Here is a 24732-nt window from a genome sequence, read left to right on the forward strand (position 1 = left end):
ACATCAGCCCCCATACTCACCATTCCAGATCCCCAGCGCCAGTTTATGGTCGAGGTTGATGCTTCCAATGAGGGAATTGGAGGAGTACTGTCTCAACGTTCTGCAGAAGACAACAAGATGCATCCATGTGCTTACCTGTCGCGGAAACTGACAACGGCAGAGCGGAATTACGACGTGGGGAACAAGGAACTGTTAGCTGTAAAAGCTGCCCTCGAGGAATGGAGACACTGGTTACAGGGTGCAGAGCAGCCGTTTTTAGTCTGGACAGATCACAAGAATCTGGAATATATAAGAAAGGCTAAGCGTCTCAACTCCCGTCAGGCCAGGTGGACACTATTCTTTAGTAGGTTCAATTTCACCCTCTCTTTTCGTCCCGGGTCTCAGAATCAAAAACCCGATGCTTTGTCTCGTCTTTATGATCCGGAACCACTTGCGGTAGAGCCCAAGACCATCCTTCCACTTAACCGTGTGATCGGAGCCTTTTCCTGGCAAGTGGAGTCGGACGTAAAAAAGGCGAATGTCAAGAATCCAGCACCTAGCGAGTGTCCCAACAATCTGCTGTTTGTTCCTGAGGCTCTTCACTCCAAGGTCATCCACTGGGCTCACTCATCTGTGCTTTCGTGCCATCCGGGGGTAACAAGGACAATGTTCAGGATACAACAACGTTTCTGGTGGCCAGCCATGAAGAAAGATGTGGCAGAGTACGTAGCGGCTTGTCCGGTGTGTGCGTGTAATAAGACCTCATCACAAGTCAAGATGGGCTTGCTCCAGCCCCTGCCGATTCCCCAACGTCCTTGGTCACACATTTCAATGGATTTTGTGACAGGATTTCCTTCATCCAGAGGCAAGACTACGGTCCTAACAGTGGTGGATCGATTTTCAAAGATGGCTCACTTCATCCCATTGACCAAGCTTCCCTCTGCCAAAGTCACCGCAGAGGTCATGATGAATCACATATTCAGGATCCATGGATTCCCTGATGACATTGTTTCCGACAGGGGTCCACAATTCATTTCCGTTTTCTGGAAGGAGTTTTGTCGACTCATAGGTGCCACCGTCAGCTTGTCATCAGGATATCATCCTCAGTCAAATGGACAGTCGGAGCGTCTGAACCAGGAACTAGAGACTACGCTACGTTGTCTCGTCTCCCGGAACCAGACTACCTGGAGTGACCACCTCACATGGGTCGAGTTTGCCCACAATACTCTTCCTACGGCAGCCACAGGTCTCTCTCCATTCCATTGTGTCAATGGTTTCCAGCCTCCATTTTTCCCTAACAACGAGGAAGAGGTGAGGGTTCCATCGGCTCATGCCATGATCAGACGTTGTCGACGAGTTTGGGCTGGTGCTCGCCAGGCTCTTCTCCGAAGTTCAGCTCGGATGAAGGCTGTTGCAGACGTCCATCGCAGGGTCGCTCCCTCCTACAGACCAGGCCAAAATGTTTGGCTTTCCACTAAGGACTTACCACTCCATGTCGCCTCAAAGAAACTGGCTCCGAGATTTGTGGGTCCTTTCCCGGTGTCCAGAGTCATCAACCCGGTGTCTGTACGCTTGCAACTCCCCAGAACTATGAGAGTACATCCGACGTTTCACGTCAGTAAAATCAAGCCGGTGTGCGAGAGCACACTTGTTCCCGCCTCCAAGCCCCCTCCACCGCCCGAGTTCTTTGAAGGGGGTGAGGTTTACAAGGTCCGTAAGCTACTGGAGGTCCGTAATAGGGGGAGGGGGAAGCAATTCCTGGTAGACTGGAAGGGTTACGGTCCTGAGGCTAGAAGCTGGGTAGCTGCGTCATTTATCGTAGACAAGACGCTTATCCACGATTTTTACAATCAGCCTGGGCCATCAGGAGTTGGCCCTAGAGGGGGGGGGTACTGTTGTGCACCGACAGAAATGCTAGAGAGATGCATGTTATTTACGTTTGCTTTCTCTCATTCCAGGCTTCCTGATTATTTTCACCTGTGTCTCCTGTGCTCATCAATGTCAGCCCCGCCCCTGATTGGTCCCACCTGTGTCTAGTTACCCTGTGCTTATATTCCCCTGTCTCCCAAGTGTTCTTTGTCAGTTCGTATTGTCTCTTGCTATGGTCAGGTCTATGCTCTTTGTACTCTTGTAAAGTTTGATTCCTCACTACGTGAGCGCTTTCATTTTGTTCCTCTATTTTTGTCATCTCGGATAGAGATTTGATAGTTACCTTTTTTGTTGTTCATTGCTGTATTTTGGAAAATAAAGTATCTTACTAATACTTTACCTCTGTCTCCCGGGTCGTGCAATTGGGTCCTACATCCTAAGTGTCTGAGTTCGTAACAGATGCAACCTAACCTCCTCGGGAGGAGGTTAGGTTGCAGGCTAAGAGATCAACTCAGTGAAAGCACTGCCTGCTGACCAATCAGAGCTCAGTGTGCGGAGTTTAAAGCGATCAAGTCATATTACAGGATAGAGGAAATACAGAAACTGCCGTTGCAGGAAAGACGGCCGGCAAAAATCAACTGACTGTGTGAACGTGAAAATTAATAGAATATCCCCTCCCATCTTCAGAGCAATCTGACTATTATAACATTAGCGTTAAGAAAGCTTACTTAAATATCTGCCACGACATAAGTAACCGGATCAGAGTAACATTAAGTGCAGTCCGCGGCACTGTGAGTGCAGACGTCGATGTGTCCCATTATCATTCATATCATATCACATCATAATGTATCATATATTTCCTTATCTGAGTCAGCTGAGCCGTATCTGGCCGTGCAACACTCACAGTGTCACATACTGTATGCAGAAGTATTATTTTAAGCAACACATTAAGTTGACGAAACACTCGAGTCAAATGTAATTAAAGTCAGATCGTGTCTTGGACGGGGCAGTGATTTCATAAACCTGTTAATGTACGCATTCAAACGCTTTTTCTGTTACCAGCTGTATTCACCTTGCAGGTGCAGCTATGTGGCTTTGATCCTGGATAAAGTGTTTAAGTCATGGATGTTTAAAGTTTAACTTCTTCATATTTGACTAATATTAAAGTTCACTTTTCATTCAGGAAGTATGACGCTGCGCTGTCAGTACGCGGCTTGTCCATGTTTGTGATTGGTCGAATGCTCCAAATACCACCCCTTTCATGTGAATGCGCACCTAACTAGATAGGACACGGCTGGCTTGAGCGATCCACTTGATAACCAGCGTCGTAGTACAGCTTAGCCAGAGCGCGTATGTTTTGGATTGGGCCAACCGGCTAACTCAAACATATCCAGGTTAGGAAAATCCGGCTTCATAGTACAGGCCTCAGGTGGAGGGATTATATATCTTGGCTGGCCTGGGAGCGCCTTGGGATCCCCCAGTCAGAGCTGGTTGATGTGGCCAGGGAAAGGAACGTTTGGGGCTCTCTGCTGGAACTGATACCTCCGGGACCCGACCACGGATAAGCGGGAGAAGATGGATGGATGTTTTTATTTGTATTTATTATTTGTTAATTCATTCTGTTTTTGTATATATTTTTGTTGTTGTATGTATTGAAGTTATCTTATTTCTGTATACTTTTTTATTGATTTTTTTTATTTCCATTTTGGATGTATTTATTGAACTTTCTTCTGTATTTATTACTTTTAATATATTTTTTAATGATTTGTTAATTTAATAATTCTTACGTATTTATTTTATCCTAAATTATTTAATTTTTGTATTATTTCACTGTATTATTAATGTTGTCTTATTTCTGTCTCTCTTTTATTGAGTGGGTTATTTGTTGTTTACTTTTTGAATATTTTATTTCATTTATTCTGTTGCCTATTTCAACCTTTTGGAATCATATATGCATCATGCTTCAGGTCAAAAATAATAACAAAGCAAGTATTTCCTTCTCATTTATTTTATTTCAACACTTTTCATTCTATATATATAATGAAAACAATGTAAAGAGAAAGCAACAACAGGACACATGAATGGTAATAGCTGCAGCTTTGAGAACAACTGTCATGATTGATAAAATAATACAAGAAAAACATTTACAGATTAAAATCAAGTTTTGTCCATGAAAATATTCATCTTTACCGTCAGTACTTTGCAAAACAGCTGCCATACATGGGTTCATATATATTATACTGTATATGTTTTACAATAGTACCACAAATGACACCTAATTATAAAATATGAGAATAAAGAAATTACTTTTAACGGTCCAATATACATTTTCTTTTATAAATATGTCAATATTGTAAGAGCTATTCATAAAGACATCTATGACACCAGTATATATTAGGGCTGCACGATATATCGTGTCGTGACGATAATCGCGTTATGCACATGCACTCAAACACGTCATGTTACAATTCTTTTGCTGCTCGCTACAAAAGGAAAACTCAAACTCAAACTTAATCCAATAATTAAAATATAAAGAATACCAACTGTGTCCAATTTATAATAATCACCAGGTCCCCAAATCGCCTAGTGCCCAAAACCTCCTTCAAAATAAAAAATATATATATGCACATCCAGATAAATACAGCTGTCGTAAAACACAAATTAAATGTTCATTATCCAGTCAATAAGCAAATAAAAGAAAGTATTATAAATCATTGAAAAGCTTTTTTCCCCTAGTTATGTTCTAACTTTGGGAACCAACTTCTGTATAAGATCATTGGAGCGCAGGCCATATATATTCTGTTTTTTGACACATATATGTGCACAAATAAGAGGGGACCAGCCCAAGGAGATATGTATATATATCTCATCTCTGTGTGCAAAGATGGCCATTCAGCAGCATAAAAGGTAAAGTGGTAAACGATACCAGTAACAAAATGTGATGCACTATGGTGCACAGTATCATCATTATTAACCCTTAGATGCATAAGTGGGTCTTTTTGGACCCGGTGAGGTGGTTTTCTTGAAGTATCTTTGTAATTATATTTTTGTATCATTTCATATTCCAGCTATTCCTCAAAAAATATGTTTTGGATATCATGCCATTCAAATTTTTTATTTACGTTTTATGCATTTTAAGAAATTGTAGTTTTTGTATTTCTACCCCAAGCATCCATAAGTGGGTCAAAAATGACCCGCATACCTGTCAGTATAATAATAATAATAATAATAATGATAATAATAATAATAATAATAATAATAATAATAATAATAATAATAATTATTATTATTATTATTATTATTATTATTATTAGACAGAGGAGAAGAGATGAGTTTTTAAAAGGGACTGGAATACTGTGAGGGAGATCTTGGATTGGTCTTATCGGTCTGATTAGCTTCATTTTTCACCTCAGAAAATATTTGATGTTATCAAATTGATGTAGAAAAATGTTTAAAATGATAAATAGTGAAAAATTAAATATAAAATATTTCTAGTGTGAACCAAAATATGGTATTAAGTATCATACAAGTGATTTCTCTTAACCAAAATGAAAAAAATGGCATAAAAACACATATTATTCTAATACGGGTCATTTTTGACCCACATATGGAAGAGTTAGGGTCCAGCCACTCGGGCATCTAAGGGGGCACTGGTCAGAGGTATTGATGTAAAGCAGATCATCATAATCCATGTAAAAGCGAGATCAAACGTTTCCTTCCCTGAAGCGTGAATGTTAAGCATTTTGTCCGTATAATGTTGTCTTAATACTACTGAGAAAAATGAAAGGGGACCTATCAGGCAAAATGCACTGTTTGATGTCTTTTATACATAAAGATGTGTCCCCGGTGTGTCAGGGAACTCACGCAGCGTCAGAAAATAAAACCTTCTCTCTTTTCCTCCGTGCCTTTGAGCTCCATAATCTTTTCAGAAATACTTTCATCATGGCAGTATTTAGTTTAGAAAGTAGCTGCCGGGTCCCGCATGAGCTCAGCCCCCTCCTTTTTTTTGTATCCATTTTTTTTAAAGCTTTATACCAAAATCTTCCTTTTGAAACAGGAAGTGAAATAGAGGGGTATGAGGCATGGCTAGAATGGGGGATCTGTTTGGTATTTTGAGCAAAACACTTCATAGACATGTTTTTTATATATTTGTATATATCTGAGACCATATCTGAGATCTGCTATTGCCTAAAAATAGCATGATAGGTGACCTTTAACAAACATAACAACGTGTGTTCAGCCCCTCCTTCTCACGAAGGGCTGTTCTGTTCTGTGCATTTCAGGACAAATAAATAATTTGAATAATATAAATTAAATACAACTTACACTAATTCAGCATTCTGAGATTTTCAGGAAAAAAGATAACAAATTTAACGAATAAATAAAAAAATAATTGTAAACTTATGGTCACATCCCAAGTGGCACGTATCCTCCTCCTCCTCCTGTCTGACCTGAAGAATTATTTATTTATTTGTCATCTCTGTTCCTGTCGTGCCGGCATGTATCCGTCACCAGAGGGCGCCACTGACCGGCTGCTGCTCAACAGAGACATTCTCTCCAGGAGGTCAGGTTTCAGACCCTCAGAGAAGCCCAGAGAGAGGGAGGAGCAGGAGGAAGGAGGAGACAGCAGGAGGTCTTCTGTCTCCTCCTCCTCCTCTTCCTCCACCTGGTGCACCTTTTTATAATCAGAGCACACCTGAATGCCTCCCTCACCTCCAAACATCTTGTGGAAATCAACTCTCTCCTCCTCCCTCTCCTCCTTCTCTCTCTCCTCCTTCTCTCTCTCCTCCTTCTCTCTCTCCTCGTCCCTCACCTCCTCTTTCTTCTTATTCTCCTCCTTTGTCCTTTCCTTCTCCTCCTCCTTCCTCTCCTCCTTTCCTTCCTCCCTCCCCTCAGTGATGCTCACCTCCTCCATGCTCTCCTGACTCACCTCCTCCATGCTCTCCTGACTCTCCTGACTCACCTGCTCTCCCCCACTACCAACACCTGAATCTAAGCTCTGCAGCCTCCCTCTCTCCCCCTTTAACTCCTCCACCCTCTCATAGTCTGAGACCGGCAGCATGGCTTCACTCCCTTTAGAGAACAACTGATGGATTTCCTCCTCCTTCTTCTTCCCTCTGTCTTCATCCATTTCCTTTTCACTTCTTTGACCTCCCACCGGCCCGTAAGGAGCGTCAGAGACGCATTGAGGGAGGTTCCCTGCTGTGAGGGAGGAAATGTGAGGAGGAGGAGGAGGAGGAGTATGGGGGAGGAGATCGGAGTAATTGGGGTTGGAGAAGTCTGAACTGGTGGATTTGTGGGTAATTTCGCTTCTGATTTTGTGCATCAGCGCCTCCTCCTGGCTGCACGGCAACACTGCGTCCACACAGGAGGAGATCTCCACCGAGTCCAACTCCCCCGAAACAACGAGGAAGTGAGGACTCGACCGACTCTGCAGGAGAAGAGGAGGTTCAAATACAGAACATTTTGCTAATGTCACACTGTACATTTTACATTTCAATATTCCAATGACTGCATATAGACTATTGTGCACTGTTTCTATGGCATTCTATATTATTTTATTTACCTGTACTATTTCATCTGTTTTATTGTGTTGGAGGAGGAGCCTGTGACCTCAGATGTTCATTGATATATCTCCACTGTAGCTATGTTGACAATAAAAGCCTTGAAACGTGAAACATTTATATCCAATCTAATATTTAATATTCCATTCCTCACATACTTATGTATATATAATATCCTGCTTTATATTTTGTCACTGTACATTTGTACTGTATATTTTCTTATATATTTTGCTAATGCTATTGAGATGTTGACATTTTGGAATGTTTATTCTAGTCTATTGTACAATGCCATGTCTTTTTATGCTGCTGCAACGCAAACATTACCCAACTTGGGATCAATAAAGTACTTCTCATCTTATCTCATTTAAAATATTCATTGGATTATAACGGCTGTAAAGATGCATAAAGCCAGAGGTGGAAGAAGTACAAGATATGTCCAATCTAATTCTTACTTAAGTGAAAGTAAAAAAGTGTTCAAAATATATTTAAATATACTTAAAGTGCTAAAAGTACCCGTTAAGGTTCTAAATCTATATAAAAACAGTGATCGAAGAACTCACATATTCAGATAAGTAAAATTAGCAAGAGTAAACTGTAAACATATGCCTCCATTGGACTCCTTTGTTTACTTGTGGAACATAGTGACATCACTATGGAACAATTGCGCTCCTATTGGCTAGCGATCCAACACAAGGGGCTGGACATCTCTAAGCGGTTGACCAATTATTATGACTATTGATGCATTCATGTGTTCGTCACAGCTGAAATCTAGAGCTATCTTTAATGACTTTAGATTTTGCTGCTGGATATCTGATCCTATAATATATGTACATGTTTATTTATTAGTGGATTAATAGCTTTCATTAGAAAGTCATCAGAATCTGTCAAATCTGTCAGATAAATGTAGTGGAGGTACTGTATAATACTTTAAACCAAATTAATGCAACACCTGTTATAATATTGCCCTGTATTCAGTCTCCTTTTCCCTTTTCATCTCCCTTTCTTTATGCTTCTAATGTTAGCATTTGTCTGTACATAATAACACACTCCAGATGTCCAATATCGACGGTCAAAACTATGCAAATGTCACGGTTGAACAAATGTTTGGGTTTTTAAAAAAACATAAAAGGAGAGCCAGAGAAGATATTTGTATTATCTCTACTATCGTTAAACTAAAAATCCAACAGAAAACACAAGTCTCGAAATCCACAAATCAATTAGATATTTATAACAAAGTGTGTCCCTCTTCTCAGCTTATTTTTGACAGTTTTTTCTTATATCGTTGTTTTTTGGTCATTAAAAGAAAAGCATATTTAAGCTCACCTCGAAGTTTAGATCCTTCAGGAAGGATTTTTCTGGGTTGGGAAGAGGCGGACCTTTGATTATCTTCACGATGTGAACCCTATAAAACACAATGACATGAGCAAGGTTAGAACAAATATAGCTTATTGCTCTTGAACAACATTTGGTTAAGGTCTTGTAAAAGCACTGTGTTGTTGCTTACCAGGTGGTTTTGTCAGTCTTAAATCGTACGATAACCAGAAACACTGCAATCGCAGCTGCAAGGGCAAAAAGGCCCGCAACACGCCAAGCAAGATCTGACAAACACAGGACAGAGAATATACCGTTAGCATATCAAGGCTTATTTGGCTATGCTTGATCCTGATTCACATTACCTGTATAGCTGTTCAATCAAACTATAACATTTTTCCATGTGATATGTTATAAAAACAAACAACAAAAAATGATTAGCATGAAAATGTTTTGTTTGTCCGACTTGATTCCTTCATTCTCAGGAAGAGAACATACCACACTATTTTTCTAATGATCATTAATTAGCATAAGAAATAGGAATACAAATCCCACAAATTAGTATCTAAAATCTTTACATTGACCTTCATAAACGAAATCAATCTGTGTTGACATTTGGCCGTCTTTACCTGATGGTTGGGGTTGTTCCGTTCTTCCAACGGTGGATACCCATGATGCAGTGGGGCTCCAGCCACTCCAGGTAGACTTGAAGTATTCTTCTTCGGTCTTCACTCGAATGCGTGCCTCGTACCTCTTGCCTCGAATCAGCCGATCTTCCTGGAGCTCAGCGGACCCTGGTTGATTCCTCTTCCATGAATTAGTATTTGTGTTTTTCTGCACAGACGGATCCTGATGGAGAAGAAATGAGTGGATGTTGAGTAAGCTGATGTTCATGTAGTGTTTCTTGATATCCTACAAAATGTGTGCAAATTATTAAACAATCTAAAGAACTGTCCAGAACTAAAGGCTGTGACTTGCCAAAACAACCTCAATTAACTAGTTTTGACAGTAAACATGTGTCGCCTCAAGATTCCTGTGTTTTGGCCAAAAAGTCGCACATGAAATACGACAACCAACCATGTCATGTATATTCTGCAACTGCTAAGACCAAATAACTATTCAAACCAGCAGGCAGTGCTAGTCTGAGTTTCAAACATAAACATATGTAAGGTTAGTCGTACAGTAAACTCCTCAACATGTCTGATGTACTTTTCTACAGTGGAACGAGAATGAGAAGACACTTAGCTGCTAACGGGCTAGTTAGCTAGCTAGTTTGCATATTCCTTCATGCTTTTATCCTACACTGGTTACAGGAAATGAGCAAAACAGCGGGGAGCCGACCAGCGGAAGCTCTGGGTTTCAACTATCATTTTCTCTACTCTCCGAAAGGTATGGAGTGAGGCGGCGAGTGTTAGATTGGTTAGTTAGTTAATTATTGTTTCATTTGTTGGCTGATACATTTTAAGTTCACCAAACTCAGCGGTAGCACCACTGGCTACTAGTTCACCAGAACTAGATTAGTTTCTTTAAACAAATGCAAATACACAATAAGGTTTTTTGGGTTTTACGCATGTTCACAATTGAAATAAAACGCACCTTAGTTCACTTAAAGCTATCTGAGACTTGGATCCCATCAAGGGGTTAAACCAGGGTTTAACCAGACTATAAAGGCTGGTGTGAACGCGACATTATGCCTAAAAAATGACACAATTATTCATGCATTAAAATACTAACACAGTAACAAAATATATACACACACTCCATGACTGCTTCTCTTGTTTCCACTGCAACTGGTATTTGAACAGTTCGATTTTGAAATAAACTTGGGGGTGCCAGGAAATGGTGGTGAAGTTGATATGAGGTTGTTGTGGAGGGTTCAGCTTTACTGCAGAATCAAACACACACAAATTTTTGTTTAGGTCATCATGAATAGCTCACAAATTGAATCACATAAGGTGATATATTCATTATACTCACTGTGTTCAATTGGCTGGAAGCACATGTTCACATTCGCCGGCCCAGGATTACAGTTCAGATTCATGGAGAAGAAATTGTAAGGTTGAAACTGAGATAATGTAAGAAAATAATATTGATTAAAAAAAAACATTCATAGGACAACAATACAACATGAAATGAGAGTAGGTCTTGGTAGGGGATGTTTTTTTTAAAGATGAGAGTGTGATTAAAAGTTCAAGCTAATAGTCTTTAATGTAAATATTATTGCTGTATCGAAAGTTAGATAAGAAGATTAATACAACTCTTATATTTGTACACTAAATGTTATTTAACAACTAGTGGCCGTAGCTTAGCTTAGCATACATACTGAGAATAGCTATAGCCAAAGGTGAAAAAGCCCCTTAAATGGCCCCTTAAATGGTCACCAATAAAGATTAGGAAACATAAAAACAAATTTGTACGATGGCACACTGTTGCTAAGAATAGCAGACGGTTACTAAGGATAGGAGACTGTTACTAAGGATGGCACACTGTTAATAACTAAAACCAGATTATATTTGTTAGCGGAAGCAATACAATCATTTTTAAATTGATATTGTGAGTCCAGTGATTTGTTTATTTATTACATAGCCGTTTAATTAGCGAGATAATCAGACTCACGTTTTCGTCTCTATAGAACTCCATGTTACAGGTCATTTGCTTTGATCTGCCTTCAACAGGTTTGAGCGTGCATGAAGCTTTGGAAGCTTTCCGTGTAGGCCTGTAAAAAAAACATGTTCCATTTCATTTTGACTTCAGGCACATAATGTTTGAGATCAAAGTAATTGTTTATCTGCATGTATGTAAATTATACATCTGTCCTTACTCCTTTTTATTTAGGGCGTCTATCGTGCACACACTGTCTGAATGATCGTACGCGCTGTTCCACACACACGTGATTGTACGGTTGTAGTCAGAGGAGCAGGTGATATCTGTGGGAAGTGATGGAGAGAAATGAAAGAGGACAGATTATGTTTATTTTCAGTATGTAGTGTCTCTACTTTAAAGAGTCCTCTCCTGCTGATGTTCAGGTGTATAATTAGTATGTAGTGTCACTACTTTAAAGAGTCCTCTCCTGCTGATGTTCAGGTGTATATCAGTATGTAGTGGCTCTGCTTTAAAGAGTCCTCTCCTGCTGATGTTCATGTGTATATGTAGTGTCTCTACTTTAAAGAGTCCTCTCCTGCTGATGTTCAGGTGTATATTAGTATGTAGTGTCTCTACTTTAAAGAGTCCTCTCCTGCTGATGTTCAGGTGTATATTAGTATGTAGTGTCTCTACTTTAAAGAGTCCTCTCCTGCTGATGTTGAGGTGTATATCAGTATATAGTGTCTCTACTTTAAAGAGTCCTCTCCTGCTGATGTTCAGGTGTATATCAGTATGTAGTGGCTCTGCTTTAAAGAGTCCTCTCCTGCTGATGTTCAGGTGTATATCAGTATGTAGTGTCTCTACTTTAAAGAGTCCTCTCCTGCTGATGTTCAGGTGTATATCAGTATGTAGTGTCTCTACTTTAAAGAGTCCTCTCCTGCTGATGTTCTGGTGTATATCAGTATGTAGTGTCTCTACTTTAAAGAGTCCTCTCCTGCTGATGTTCAGATGTCTATCAGTATGTAGTGTCTCTACTTTAAAGAGTCCTCTCCTGCTGATGTTCAGGTGTATATCAGTATGTAGTGTCTCTACTTTAAAGAGTCCTCTCCTGCTGATGTTCAGGTGTATATCAGTATATAGTGTCTCTACTTTAAAGAGTCCTCTCCTGCTGATGTTCAGGTGTATATCAGTATGTAGTGGCTCTGCTTTAAAGAGTCCTCTCCTGCTGATGTTCAGGTGTATATCAGTATGTAGTGTCTCTACTTTAAAGAGTCCTCTCCTGCTGATGTTCAGGTGTATATCAGTATGTAGTGTCTCTACTTTAAAGAGTCCTCTCCTGCTGATGTTCTGGTGTATATCAGTATGTAGTGTCTCTACTTTAAAGAGTCCTCTCCTGCTGATGTTCAGATGTCTATCAGTATGTAGTGTCTCTACTTTAAAGAGTCCTCTCCTGCTGATGTTCAGGTGTATATCAGTATGTAGTGTCTCTACTTTAAAGAGTCCTCTCCTGCTGATGTTCAGGTGTATATCAGTATATAGTGTCTCTACTTTAAAGAGTCCTCTCCTGCTGATGTTCAGGTGTATATCAGTATGTAGTGTCTCTACTTTAAAGAGTCCTCTCCTGCTGATGTTCAGGTCTATCTCATTCAAAACACTGTTTTTCTTCATAACTTTCCACATATTGTTGTCTAATCACTTTAAATGATTGGACACATTCTGACCATTCTCAAGGTTAGTACCATTTTGTATTTTGCATCCTCCTTGCTATCCAAAGGGACAATAAACCATGAAGAAACAAGCACAAAAAGCAAGAATCCTGCCAGTGCAAAACGTGGCTATCAATAGACGAACAATTGTCAGAGCTGCGTACAGAAGAAAGGACTTTTTAAATTAAATAATTAAATGTATTCATTCAATCATACATTTTTGTACCTATATGTTCACTTTATTTTATTGGGTTTTATATTGTTGTATCCATTCACTTGCATTGTGTCTCATCTTTCCGAGATAAACCATTATTTATTTTATTGTATTTTATTTGTATTATCATACATTTTACCTCCTTGTGTCTCTTAACCTGATAAAATGTTATATTTTGCTGCACGTACCTGTAAAGGTCTTGAAATCTGAGCTGAGGGGAATTTCTTGTTGAAATTTCTAACTTGTGATGTTAAAACATTTTGTAAAGCACTTTGAGCTTCATGTGTTGTATGAAAAGTGCTATATAAATAAAGCTTTATCATTATTATTATTATTATTATTATTATGTTTTTAAGTTTGATATGAACAATTGTGGGCTCCTGGACGGACATTAGTATCGTAGACATTTATCATAAGTCTTATTTAATGATATATAATTTCACTGTAACTTTATTTTCTAACAGTTTAAATTCACGCCTAGCTACTAAATGTTCTCAGACAGAAGGGTTGACCATTGTCAGGCAGTTATGATATGGATCTTAGGTTTATAATTAGCACGTACGCAAGTTTCGCCCGTCTGGCCAACATTTCAATAGCCTGTAACGTCAATTCTAGCTGAGACCTCCCCCTTTTGTCTTTTTCCTGTATAAAGTGCTTGTTTTCCTGTTGTAACAGGGTCAGATTCTGGTACCATCTACTAGTGCAGGTTATCTGTCCTTCCAGCTGGAAATAGATTGATTTTGTTAAATGCTATAACTCTATATTAAATAACAGAACTTTGGCTTACGCTTGTATATTTAAGTGTGGAATTTCCACCACAATTAGATTGTTAAGTTACTCTACAAAACCAAAATAACTTACTGTTGCCCGGGTCACTCGAACAACTTCCCTCTCCATGGCAGACCTGAATCAGAGCGAGAAGCAGGACCAGCAGACGGGGTTTCTGACTCCTCTCCATTTATGATGTCCAGCGTTTGAAGTGTTTTGACGAAGGCTCGTTTCACTGCTTCCTCTTTCTTCTCATCCTGCACACACAGAGAACGTTTGCTTCTTTATTTGTGTGGTGGGTGTCAAGGTGTTATTTTTCTGCACATCCAATAACACCCTGACCACATTGAGAAGCACTGACAGGTGATCGAGAACAAACACAAACAGACATAGAAATGTTTGACATCCTGCCGCAGGTGATCTGGTTCTACTCACACACACCAACACCTGTTGGAAGTGAGATCAATACCCAGGGATAATGAGATGTGGAATTATCTGTTTAAAGGCCAGAATTAGCACCACGTTACATTTGAATTGACTTTAATTGAACACATAATTCACCTTGCAGAGATCCAGGGTCCTGCTCAAAGGCACGTAGGCTGGTTTTACTTCTGAACACACCAAATATCAAGAGCCAGGTAAGAAGTAAAGGGTTGTTGTTTCTAATAAGGATGACATTTTATCCTTGAATTTTGGGAGGTGTGAAACAAAATAGGCAATGCTTAAAGGCGAGTGACATTTTTTAAAACTAATTATTTATTGAATTGACTGATATTGTCCGTATACTGTATTTGCTTTGTTCAAATACAAATCTACTATTTAACATACACTATAAATAAATAAAAAACAAAGAAAGTTATCGTCTGCCTTAAATCTGACATTTTAATCGTTTTGTTAAATAAAATAAAAAAGAATAAAAAGAATAAATAAAAAAAACATTTAAATAATAAAAAACTAAAATGAATGGAATTTAATAAAAAAAACAGCCCAAATAAAGTCAAACTAAATAATTGAAAATAAATTAAAAATAATTAAAAAAATAAAACCAGCACATTTACAATTATATAACATTTAAATAATAAATCATCAAACTAAATGTATTAAAGTTAAGTATGCCTTTAATCTGTGTAGAAAAAATAAATAAAATAATAACAGCCCAAATATATACTGTATAAAGAAAAATACTAACAGATGTAAAGATATATATATTAAAGTTCAGTCTGCCTTTAATCAGAAATCAGTAAATAAAAAAATAAAAAATTACATTTATTAAAATGTAAATATTAATATCAATGAGAAATAATTAAAAAAATCCCAAAATATTTAACTAATAAAATAATTTAAATTAATATAAACGGAGGCGTGTGGTGCAGTGGGTTGTGCGTTGGAGTTCGGATCAAGGGAACACAGGTTCAAACCCCACTGCAGTCAGCATGTCGTTGTGTCCCTGAGACACTTCACCCCAAATTGCTCCTGTGGGGATTGTCCACAGTATTGAGTATGTAAGTCGCTTTGGATAAAAGCGTCTAACAAGTGACATGTCATGTAATGTAATGATAAAAACCAAACACATCAGCTTCAGTAAACATTTGTCATTGTGTGATTTAAAGTCATCATACTGAACAAATCATTACAAAAAAACTCCAACACCTGTTCAGGTCCCACATCCTCTCTTCCTAAACAAACTGTGTCCCACCGGCTCCTGCATGTTACACATTATTAATAAATCATCACAAAGTCTTACCTGTTGCTGCAGGGTCTGCTTTAAAGCTCTGGTTCACTCCATCTGACGCTCTGTCGACAAACACCACACTTATAAGGTTAGTTTCTCAGTGGAAATGAAAAAAAGTGTTGACATAGATGATGACATCATGCCCTTCAAAGGTCACTACTTAGAAATTAATCAATCAATCTACCACGATATCTCCGGGCGCTGCAGTGTGTCAGACCTGAAGTCATCTTCCTCTTTTCTGTGTGGTTAACTTCAGCTTCTTTTGTATTTTACTTAGAGAGACAATTAAGGACATTTTGTAACTGTTGCTATTTTTAGAAGCTGGTTTAATAGGAAGATGAAATTACCTCAAAGAGACTTATTACAAAAAAAACAGAACGGAAACTTTTAAAAGATACACATCCTGACAGCTAAGAGATAAGTGACAACTAAAATGAGACACTCATTAACTACAGAAATACACTAAATACCTGAAAAGAGACAAACAATCGAAAAACGACTTAAAAAACACAAAAACGTAATCCTAACCCTCATCCTGATGACTTAGAGACACATGACAACACAAAAGAGACACCACATGACCACAAAGACACACAAAACATGCAAGAGATACACATTGTGACAACTAAGGGCCATATGACAACAAAAAAGGGCCACATTATGACTACAAAAACAAAGGAAACATTTAAAAGATACACATCCTTAAAACTAAGAGATACATGACGGCTAAAATGCCTAGACAGCAAGACACAAAATACCTAAAAATAGACTGAAAATGACTAAAAAAGACACAGAAAACTTTTGAGAGACACATGACGGATAAAATGTAACACAGAATAACAAAACAGAGACACACAATGATACACAGAGGGAGAAAAGACACATCCCATCCTGACAGCTAAGAGACACATCACTGCTAATATGGGAAACAGAATGACTACAAAATGACTCAAAAGGGCCTCAAAGTGTTACAAAATAACTAGAAGGAGACAGAAACTGACTACAAAGACAAGACATATTTAAAAGACACACATCCTGACAGCTGAGAGACACTGACTCAAAAAGACCACAAATCAACACAAAGACACAACATCAACTAAATCATCTTCACCTCTTTTTGTCGTTAGAGCTTCAGAGAAGTTTCCTCTTGTATTTTCCTTTATCTGATCATAAAAGACATATTCTAATTGTCCAATAAGCTGCTTATAATGAGAACGACATGCATCCACTGATGAGGAGACGTCAGTGGAAGTACTGCGGTTTAATACAAGTATGTATATCTACAGGCTAATTATTGACCACCCACACTTCCCTCTAAGAGGTCCCTTCCACACACACACACACACGCACACACACACACACACACACACACACACACACACACACACACACACAGCTGTGTGTTTCTTCTCTTTTTATGGAAAACATTAGATTTATAGAAACTGAACGATGGTTTCATTGCAGGTAAAACCACACGCTGACATTTATATTCTGTCAAAACAGGAAGAAAATTGTGTGTGTGTGTGTGTGTGTGTGTGTGTGTGTGTGTGTGTGTGTGTGTGTGTGTGTGTGTGTGTGTGTGTGTGTGTGTGTGTGTGTGACACGTATGATGTGTGGTGTGTGGTTATACAGCCCACTGCAAACCGACCTACAAAACACCCACAGCCCTTCTGCAAAAAATAGCTTCTCTTTGCAAAACAACATTGAAGGACTATTTAATTGTTAGATTAAAGCAAACTGACTTCTGTATTTTCCGTTCACTCGGTCACCTTCGTGTTTTTGTGGTTTAATAAAAAAGGTCACAGATATTTGTCTCAGAAGCCAAAAGGTTCCAGGTGCACTTCCTGCTAACGTCCCTTCTTCAAAGAGCAGATAGCAGATGATGTGCTCAGAAACCTTCATCATGTACACTCTGCTATCAAAAAGTCCGTCCAGTTATTAGCATTATAGGAAACCAGAAGGAAGTTTAAAGTTATTCTCGCTATTTCTGAAAAAAGGTGTTAGAAAAGGTGAGAAAGGGAAGCTAATCACCACATATCCTGTTAGAGACGTGTTGGCTGCAGCTAAAGGTCAACATGTTCCACGAACAAAGAGGCCCTATTCTTCTTCTGTGGTATAGGTTTCTTTTGTAGAGTTCAAACCTTTTTCACTGAGGGTCACATTCAGACAAACTGGGCCCCTCACTACAGGTATAATAAGTTAAGTTATAACTTGGCAAAATCAATCAAATCTAGGAGAATTATTCTTGATACTTGAATATGCTTCAAGAAAAACAACAGCCTACATCACAGGGTTAATGTCAGGAGAAGGACAAGACACTCCTCTCTCCTCTCTCCTCTCTCCTCTCTCCTCTCTCCTCTCTCCTCTCTCCTCCAGAGAGCCTCCTTGATGCTCGGTCCTCGGTGTATTTAGAGAAATGGGATATCCTTCAACATGGCGCGCTGAAATCTATTTCCACTACCGGAGGACCGAGGAGTTGAGGAGATGAGGAGATGAGGAGATGAGGAGATGAGGAGGGGGAAAGTAGATACGTGGGAAAGGCTAACAGAGAACAATAGGGAAGAGAAATACACACAAGACCAATCACAATACAAGACACAGCTGGACATAACTACACTGTATGTACGAATGACAATAAAAGTCTTGCATCTTGAATCTTGAAAGGTGGAGGTGAAACGCAGGCGCAGCCGGTGAACACTATAACACTCAGGCTCAACTCCAAACCACACCCTACAGAAATGGAGGATGACACCCTCTCTAATGGTCACACATGTTCATGCTCACAGCACACAGTGAAAGTTGACCTCTGCTTTGAACCCATCCTATAGGAGCAGTAATGTTGTGTCTCGTCAAATGTCTTAGTTTTATGTATTTTGTCTGTCATTTCCTGTTTTATTTTGTACTTACCTCTTGTCTTTCATTCCAGGCCCTGTTTCTTCCTCCCCCTGTGTGTTTTCCCAGCGTCTGCCCCGCCTCTGATTGTTTCCACCTGTTCCCACTGCCCTCAAGTTTGAATAGTCCTGTCTCTCCCCTGTCCTGTGTCAGCTCTTGTTTGTTTCAATGGATGGTCGTGCCAAGCTTCAACTAAGAGAGGATCTTTTCCAGTCTAGTCAGGTTTTGTTATTTTGTTATGTTTTTTTTGTAAGCTTAAGTTCATCTTAAGTTCTCTTTTTGTTACGCTTGTTTTTCCTCCTTGTGCGCTTTATGTTAAATCCAGTACCTACTCTGTTCAGAGGGATTTTCTGTTTTCTTGGAAATTAAAAATACATTTTTTACTACATTCAAGACTGTCTCTGGGTCGTGCATTTGGGTTCTCCAGTTTGTGTTAAGGTCGTGACAAGTGGGCAGCTATTGCACAGCGCCCGGGGAGCAGTGGGGAGTGAGGGGGTGTCCGGTGCCTTGCTCAAGGGCACTAGGACAGGTGAACTAACCATAACCCTAACTCACTGCATACAGATGATAAGAACTGTATGTGAACTTGTGTTTTTTTAACTTAATACTAAAGTCCAAGAGATGCTGATTTGAAAGCGTTGTTACCTATAAGGCCTCGGACAGTCCTTTGTGCCTTCAGCCATCAGGCTGCACAACAAGGGGTCAACAATGTGACACAAACTGGACATAGAATACACATTTCTTTCACACACACATGTCAATAATATGTCCACATGACTAAATATGTATATATGTTCATTTTAATTCATTTCGTATTGTATAGTTATTTACCTTTTTTTTTATCTTTGATTTTATCCTTAATTGTATTAATCTATGTGAATCTGTGCTGACCCGTGTTTCTATTTGACCCTCTTAAACTACTGCATTTCCCCACTGGGATTAATACAGGTCCGTCTTATCTTATCTCCTGTTTCTGCTGGAGAGAGGGGAGTTTGTCCCAAAGCTCAGCGCTGTATTTACACCCTCCATCTGGAAGAAGGATCCTCATCTAGCTGAGATGGGAGTGGTTAGGGTGTGGTTTGGAATTGGGCCTCGGAAAATCAGGCACAAGAGGGAAAACACAGGAAGTAAAACCAGAAAAGACAAATGGAGGAAAATACATTTCAAAATAAAACTGGAAAATATCAACATAAACCGAGAATCATGACAGTTCAAGTCTATTTTGAAACATACATGACCAAAACTACCCTAACTTCTGAGCCACAGCTACTGCTATAAAACACACTATCAAGTTGCATCATGGGAAGTGTAGTATCCTGTAGTTTTTACAGTTTGACCCCAATTAGTGACAATTAGGGACAACCGAATGACCATAATACCGTTAATACGTTGAAACAAACACTACATAAATAATTTGATAGCAAATTAAATGTATTAGTCAGTATGTTCAGTACATAGAGATTGTAAATATTAAAGTCAAAGTCCAGTTTACTTCAGATAGAAGTTGTTGGCATTGGTTAACATATTGATCTTTATATATGTTCTACTACTCGCACCATATTTCTTGAGTTACTGCTGCAAGAAAGTTGGTTTTAACTCTTATTTTGAAAACAAACATGACAAAAACAACCCTAACTTCTGAACCACAGCGACTGCCATAAAAACACACCATCAAGTTGCATCATGGGAAGTGTAGTATCCTGTGTTTTTTTACAGTTTGACCAAAATTTGGGGTTAAAAGTCGTAAACTTTGATGAGAAACAAGCCTACGTGTCATGACAGTCACAATGACACGGTTCAGAGTCAGCTGCTCGACAACGTTCATATCACATGATCAGCAGCTGATAGGGAAACTTCAGAGAGGAAGCAGCGCTCTGAATAAACACCATAGAAGAAGAAGTCAGTCTAGTCTCTGATAAAAAGCTCTTTATTCCGATTTCTTGTCTTTCTTCTGCTGACATTTTGGACTCCCACTCAACGGATCCAGAAGCTGAAACTGTGTTCTCTCACTTTCCTCTCAAAAGCACAGAAATAACCACAAACTACGAACAGAAACTCACACACACACACACACACACACAAACCACTTCCTGCTGTTCCCAGAAAAGCTACCGTTGTTTCTAAAAAGAAGAAACCAACATTTGCCCTTCCTTTCTCGCTCTGTTTCACACATGTTTTCTGATGCAAAGACCACTAATGTAACAGCGCTCAAACACATTGTACGTGATAGGCTAAGGGGCGGGACATCACTAAGCTGGTTGACCAATCACAACAGAGCCGGCCAGCTAACCAATCAGAGCAGACTGGGCTCTGGTTTCAGACAGAGGGGGAAAGAGGTGCTGCAGCACAGGCAGTATGAGAAAAATAAAGAGCTTTCTGAACATTAAAGCATGGAGACATGTCCCAGTACACACTTGGGGGCCACAACCAAACTGAGCTCATGGTTGTGGCCCCCAAGGCACTGCTCGGGAAGGTTGGAGATCTGCTCCTCAACATCGACGGTTCCATCATCTCCCCATCCCCTCAGGTCCGCAACTTTGGAGTTGTCTTGGATTCAACCCTCTCATTTCAAAACCACATAAAGTCTGTTTCAAAATCAGCCTTCTTCCACCTCAGAAATATATCCAGACTCCGGCCATCACTCTCCGACTCTGTTGCAGAGAAGCTGATTCATTGTTTTATTACCTCGAGCCTGGACTATTGTAACGGACTCCTGTCCGGGGTTCCCAGCAAAACCCTGAACAGGCTCCAGTACATCCAGAACTCAGCTGCCAGGGTTCTCACACGCACCAAGCCCTGGCAGCACATCACCCCCACTCTCTTCAACCTCTGGCTCCCGGTCAAGTCCCTCATCACCTACAAACTCCTCCTCCTCACCTACAAGTCCCTCCGTGCCCTCTCCCCTCAGTCCCTCACAGATCTCCTCCACCCTTACATCCTGTCCCGCACCCTTCGATCCTCAGACTCTGGCCTGCTCTCCATTCCACCTTCACGCCTCCGCACCTTCGGGGACCGTGCCTTCAGTGTCGCTGCCCCCCCCCCCTCTGGAACTCCCTCCCTGCAGAAATCCGCAACGCCCCTTCTGTTCAACGATAACTCACTCTTCCCCCCCACTTACACTTCTGCCCCCTGTTTTATGTGTTATGTTTGATGTCTTGTCCTTGTATGTTTCTTTGTAAAGCGACCTTGAGGTTATGAAAGGCGCTATATAAATTTATAAATAAAGTTATTATTATTATTATTAGTACAAAGAAACTGCAGATGGACAGCCCGGGACTCTCGACCGGCCCACTTCGGTACCGCAAGTAAATACCGCTAGTATATTATCAACGGGGGGGGTGCTAGTGACTTATCCGACCGGCCTACTTCAGTACCGTCCCGATGTCCAGTCCGCCCCTGGCTGCATTAATAAGCATTATAGCCTAGTTAGTAGTAGTAGTAATAGTTCAAGGACAATTTTGTAAAGGTTTTGGGGGTTATTGAGTCCATTTCTGACATTTTCAGTCCCAGCAATGACAGTTTTAACCTGAAAATGTCCATATTTGTTGACGAATTTTGAATAATTTTGCGTATATTTTGAAGATTTAGACACAGACAAAGGTAACAAAGGCCCGAGTGTATAACAGTGTACATGACAGGATGTATGATTACCTAGAAGAGCATCAGGACTGTTTGAGGCATATGATAGCTATGTGATTAACATGATGATTCAGCCTCTATGGAGATAGACATATGACAAGCATGATCATTCCTGACGTGGAGCTAATCTGAAGTAAACATTGAATACTGCTTTCTATTCCTCCATCTTGTGACTGTGTAACTCCCTCTCTTGGATATCAGCATGTGAAGGACACTGTTCAGGAACTAGTTGATGCTCTGTATGTGATGACTACTTCCATTCTGGAGAGGATCACAAATACATGGATCCTGAGATTGAAGCTCAAGCCGGGGACCAGTGATATTTTTCAGTCCCTTTTCATCTTTTGCTCTCTATAACGGTCCAACACTCCTCATGGTAGTCAAGATCAGCCCACAGAGAGTACAGATATGGTCACTTTCAGGTTAGAACTGCCATATGGGGGGGCAGTGGTTCAGTCTGTAGGGGATTGGACTTTGGACCGAAGGGTCGCCGGTTCACGTCCCTGTGTGTACTGTGTGTACTGTGTATACTGTATGTACCTGTATAAAAATGCATATGTGTGTACAACAGTAAAAAGAGCAATTAAATATCTACAAGAAACAAAGACGGTCACATAATTAGTGCAAAAAAACCGTAGTGCAGATACGTAATTGCACATTATTATGAGCTGCAAACAGGCCATCAAGGTCACTTTTTTTTTGACTCCCCCGTTGTTTTGTCTCTCACTTCCTCCCCTTCTCTCACCTTCCCATATGTTAAAGCCCACTCTCTCTCTCTCTCTCTTTTTAACACCTTTGTGGCAGGAAGTCATTGTTTACCTGTAAGCATATCAACCCCTTACTATCAAACAGACACCATGTGAAGAATTACGTGTCAAACTACACTGAATATATCCATTCAAAATAAATAATTATTAATAAACGTAGAATATTGACTGACCACCTCATTTAAATAAAAGTCCTCTAACTACTTTTTACTTTACTACATTTAATTAACAATCATGGCTACTTTTTACGTATAAAAACAAAGGATATTTTGAATTATATTATGGATGTACTTCTAATAAAACTAGTATAACAGATTTAACCCTTTAATGGCAACCACATTTACTTATTTTGGAAAATAAATGTATTGTTATTTTTTAGATTACACCAATATTACACTGTATTTAAACCCATTTTACACCGTATTCACACCCAGGTTATGCTGTATTCACACCCATATTACACTGTATTTAAACCCATTTTACACCCATATTACACACTTATTACTACATGGACACAGCCTGTCAATTTACCTTTTCCCCCAGGATACAGAGACCATTTAGGGGCTAACATTGGCTCAACAGTGACCAAATACAACTGTTACTCTCCACCCTTAAAATGGCCCAATGTGGCTAACAACATTAAAGTGCTCTTAAAAACTGAATAAAATAACATTTAAAAATAATATAATACCTTTCAAAGAGCCATAGTGCATACTAAGTACATCTAGCTCATAATACTTTCTACTTAAGTAATATTTATGAATGCAGGATTTATACTTCAATGGAGTCCTTTAAGACAAGAAAATAAAGGATCTGAGTTTCCATAGATTTTATTTCTTCATAAAGTTGCTTTTATCTGAAAAGATAAGCTCTTTTTTTGAAAGGCACACAAGTGTGACGTTGACTCAACCTGAAAATCGTCCTTTTCTTTTACAGCAAACTCTAGTTCAAGTTAATCTATCAAACTTATTTTCTATGAATTTTACTACAAAATGCTGCTGAGATCCATTCTTGTGTTTCATCATCATCATCGTGACACACACAAACACACACACTATCTTCATCTCCATAGCCAGTAAAACCAGAACACACACACGTTATCTCTCTCATCGCGATCACCACTCACTTCCCGTCACTCATTCATTCATTTCACTGAAGAATAACGTTTAAAAAGCTCATCCTAAACACAGATTATAAAACATAAAACGTACCTTTCTCCTCTCACGATGCCGGCTGTCTGTGGATTAATTCAACATGTACTTTAAAAAGTCCTTCTGTTTCTCTTTCTGGTTGTAAAGTGACGTCGAGGAACACTTCTTAGTAAAGATTGTGGTGTGTGTGGTTCCCCTGACGGATGATTAACCATCTTTCAAGAAGTGTGACAGCGGGGGAAACCCTTCTTTTTCTTTTTCTCGTTAGAGATCCTGCATTCATATATATAAAAATGACATAAGATAAGAAGGAGTACAGAAGTATTATTAAATATAATCAAAGTATTACAAGTAAACAGACTATGTATGCACTATGGCTCTTTTTAAAGTATTATATTATTCATAAATGTTATGTTATTTGTTTCTTTAAGAGCAATGTTGTATTTGGTCATTTCTTTTGCCAATTTTGGCCCTTAAATGGTTTCTATATCCTGGGGGAAAAGGTCATTTGACAGGCTGTGTCCATGTGATAATAAGTGTGCAATATGGGTGTCATA

At 39.4% G+C, this 24732-nt stretch overlaps 1 protein-coding gene across 7 annotated transcripts in view; it reads right to left on the reverse strand.

Annotated features, from left to right (window-relative positions):
• Positions 1–5966: 5966 nt before the first annotated feature.
• Positions 5967–24732, reverse strand: part of LOC117496524 (interleukin-4 receptor subunit alpha-like) — a 52624-nt gene continuing 33858 nt past the window's right edge. The window contains exons 1-11 of one of the 7 annotated variants that reach the window (XM_034148219.1): positions 24236–24326; positions 15739–15788; positions 14088–14251; positions 11545–11650; positions 11340–11439; positions 10701–10713; positions 10481–10608; positions 9353–9572; positions 8917–9010; positions 8736–8814; positions 5967–7279 (exon numbers count right to left, since the gene is read on the reverse strand). In XM_034148219.1, the coding sequence (XP_034004110.1) occupies positions 6323–7279; positions 8736–8814; positions 8917–9010; positions 9353–9572; positions 10481–10608; positions 10701–10713; positions 11340–11439; positions 11545–11650; positions 14088–14184 (1794 nt within the window). In that variant the 5' untranslated portion in view covers positions 14185–14251; positions 15739–15788; positions 24236–24326 and the 3' untranslated portion in view covers positions 5967–6322. Of the gene's footprint in view, positions 7280–8735; positions 8815–8916; positions 9011–9352; positions 9573–10480; positions 10609–10700; positions 10789–11339; positions 11440–11544; positions 11651–14087; positions 14252–14555; positions 14685–15738; positions 15789–15910; positions 15999–16837; positions 16986–24235; positions 24327–24732 lie in introns of those variants that run through there. The other 6 variants (XM_034148213.1, XM_034148214.1, XM_034148215.1 and 3 more) reach the window with 6 other exon arrangements.

The sequence above is a fragment of the Trematomus bernacchii genome, unplaced genomic scaffold, assembly GCF_902827165.1.
Source record: "Trematomus bernacchii unplaced genomic scaffold, fTreBer1.1, whole genome shotgun sequence".
Taxonomy (NCBI): Eukaryota; Metazoa; Chordata; class Actinopteri; order Perciformes; family Nototheniidae; genus Trematomus; species Trematomus bernacchii.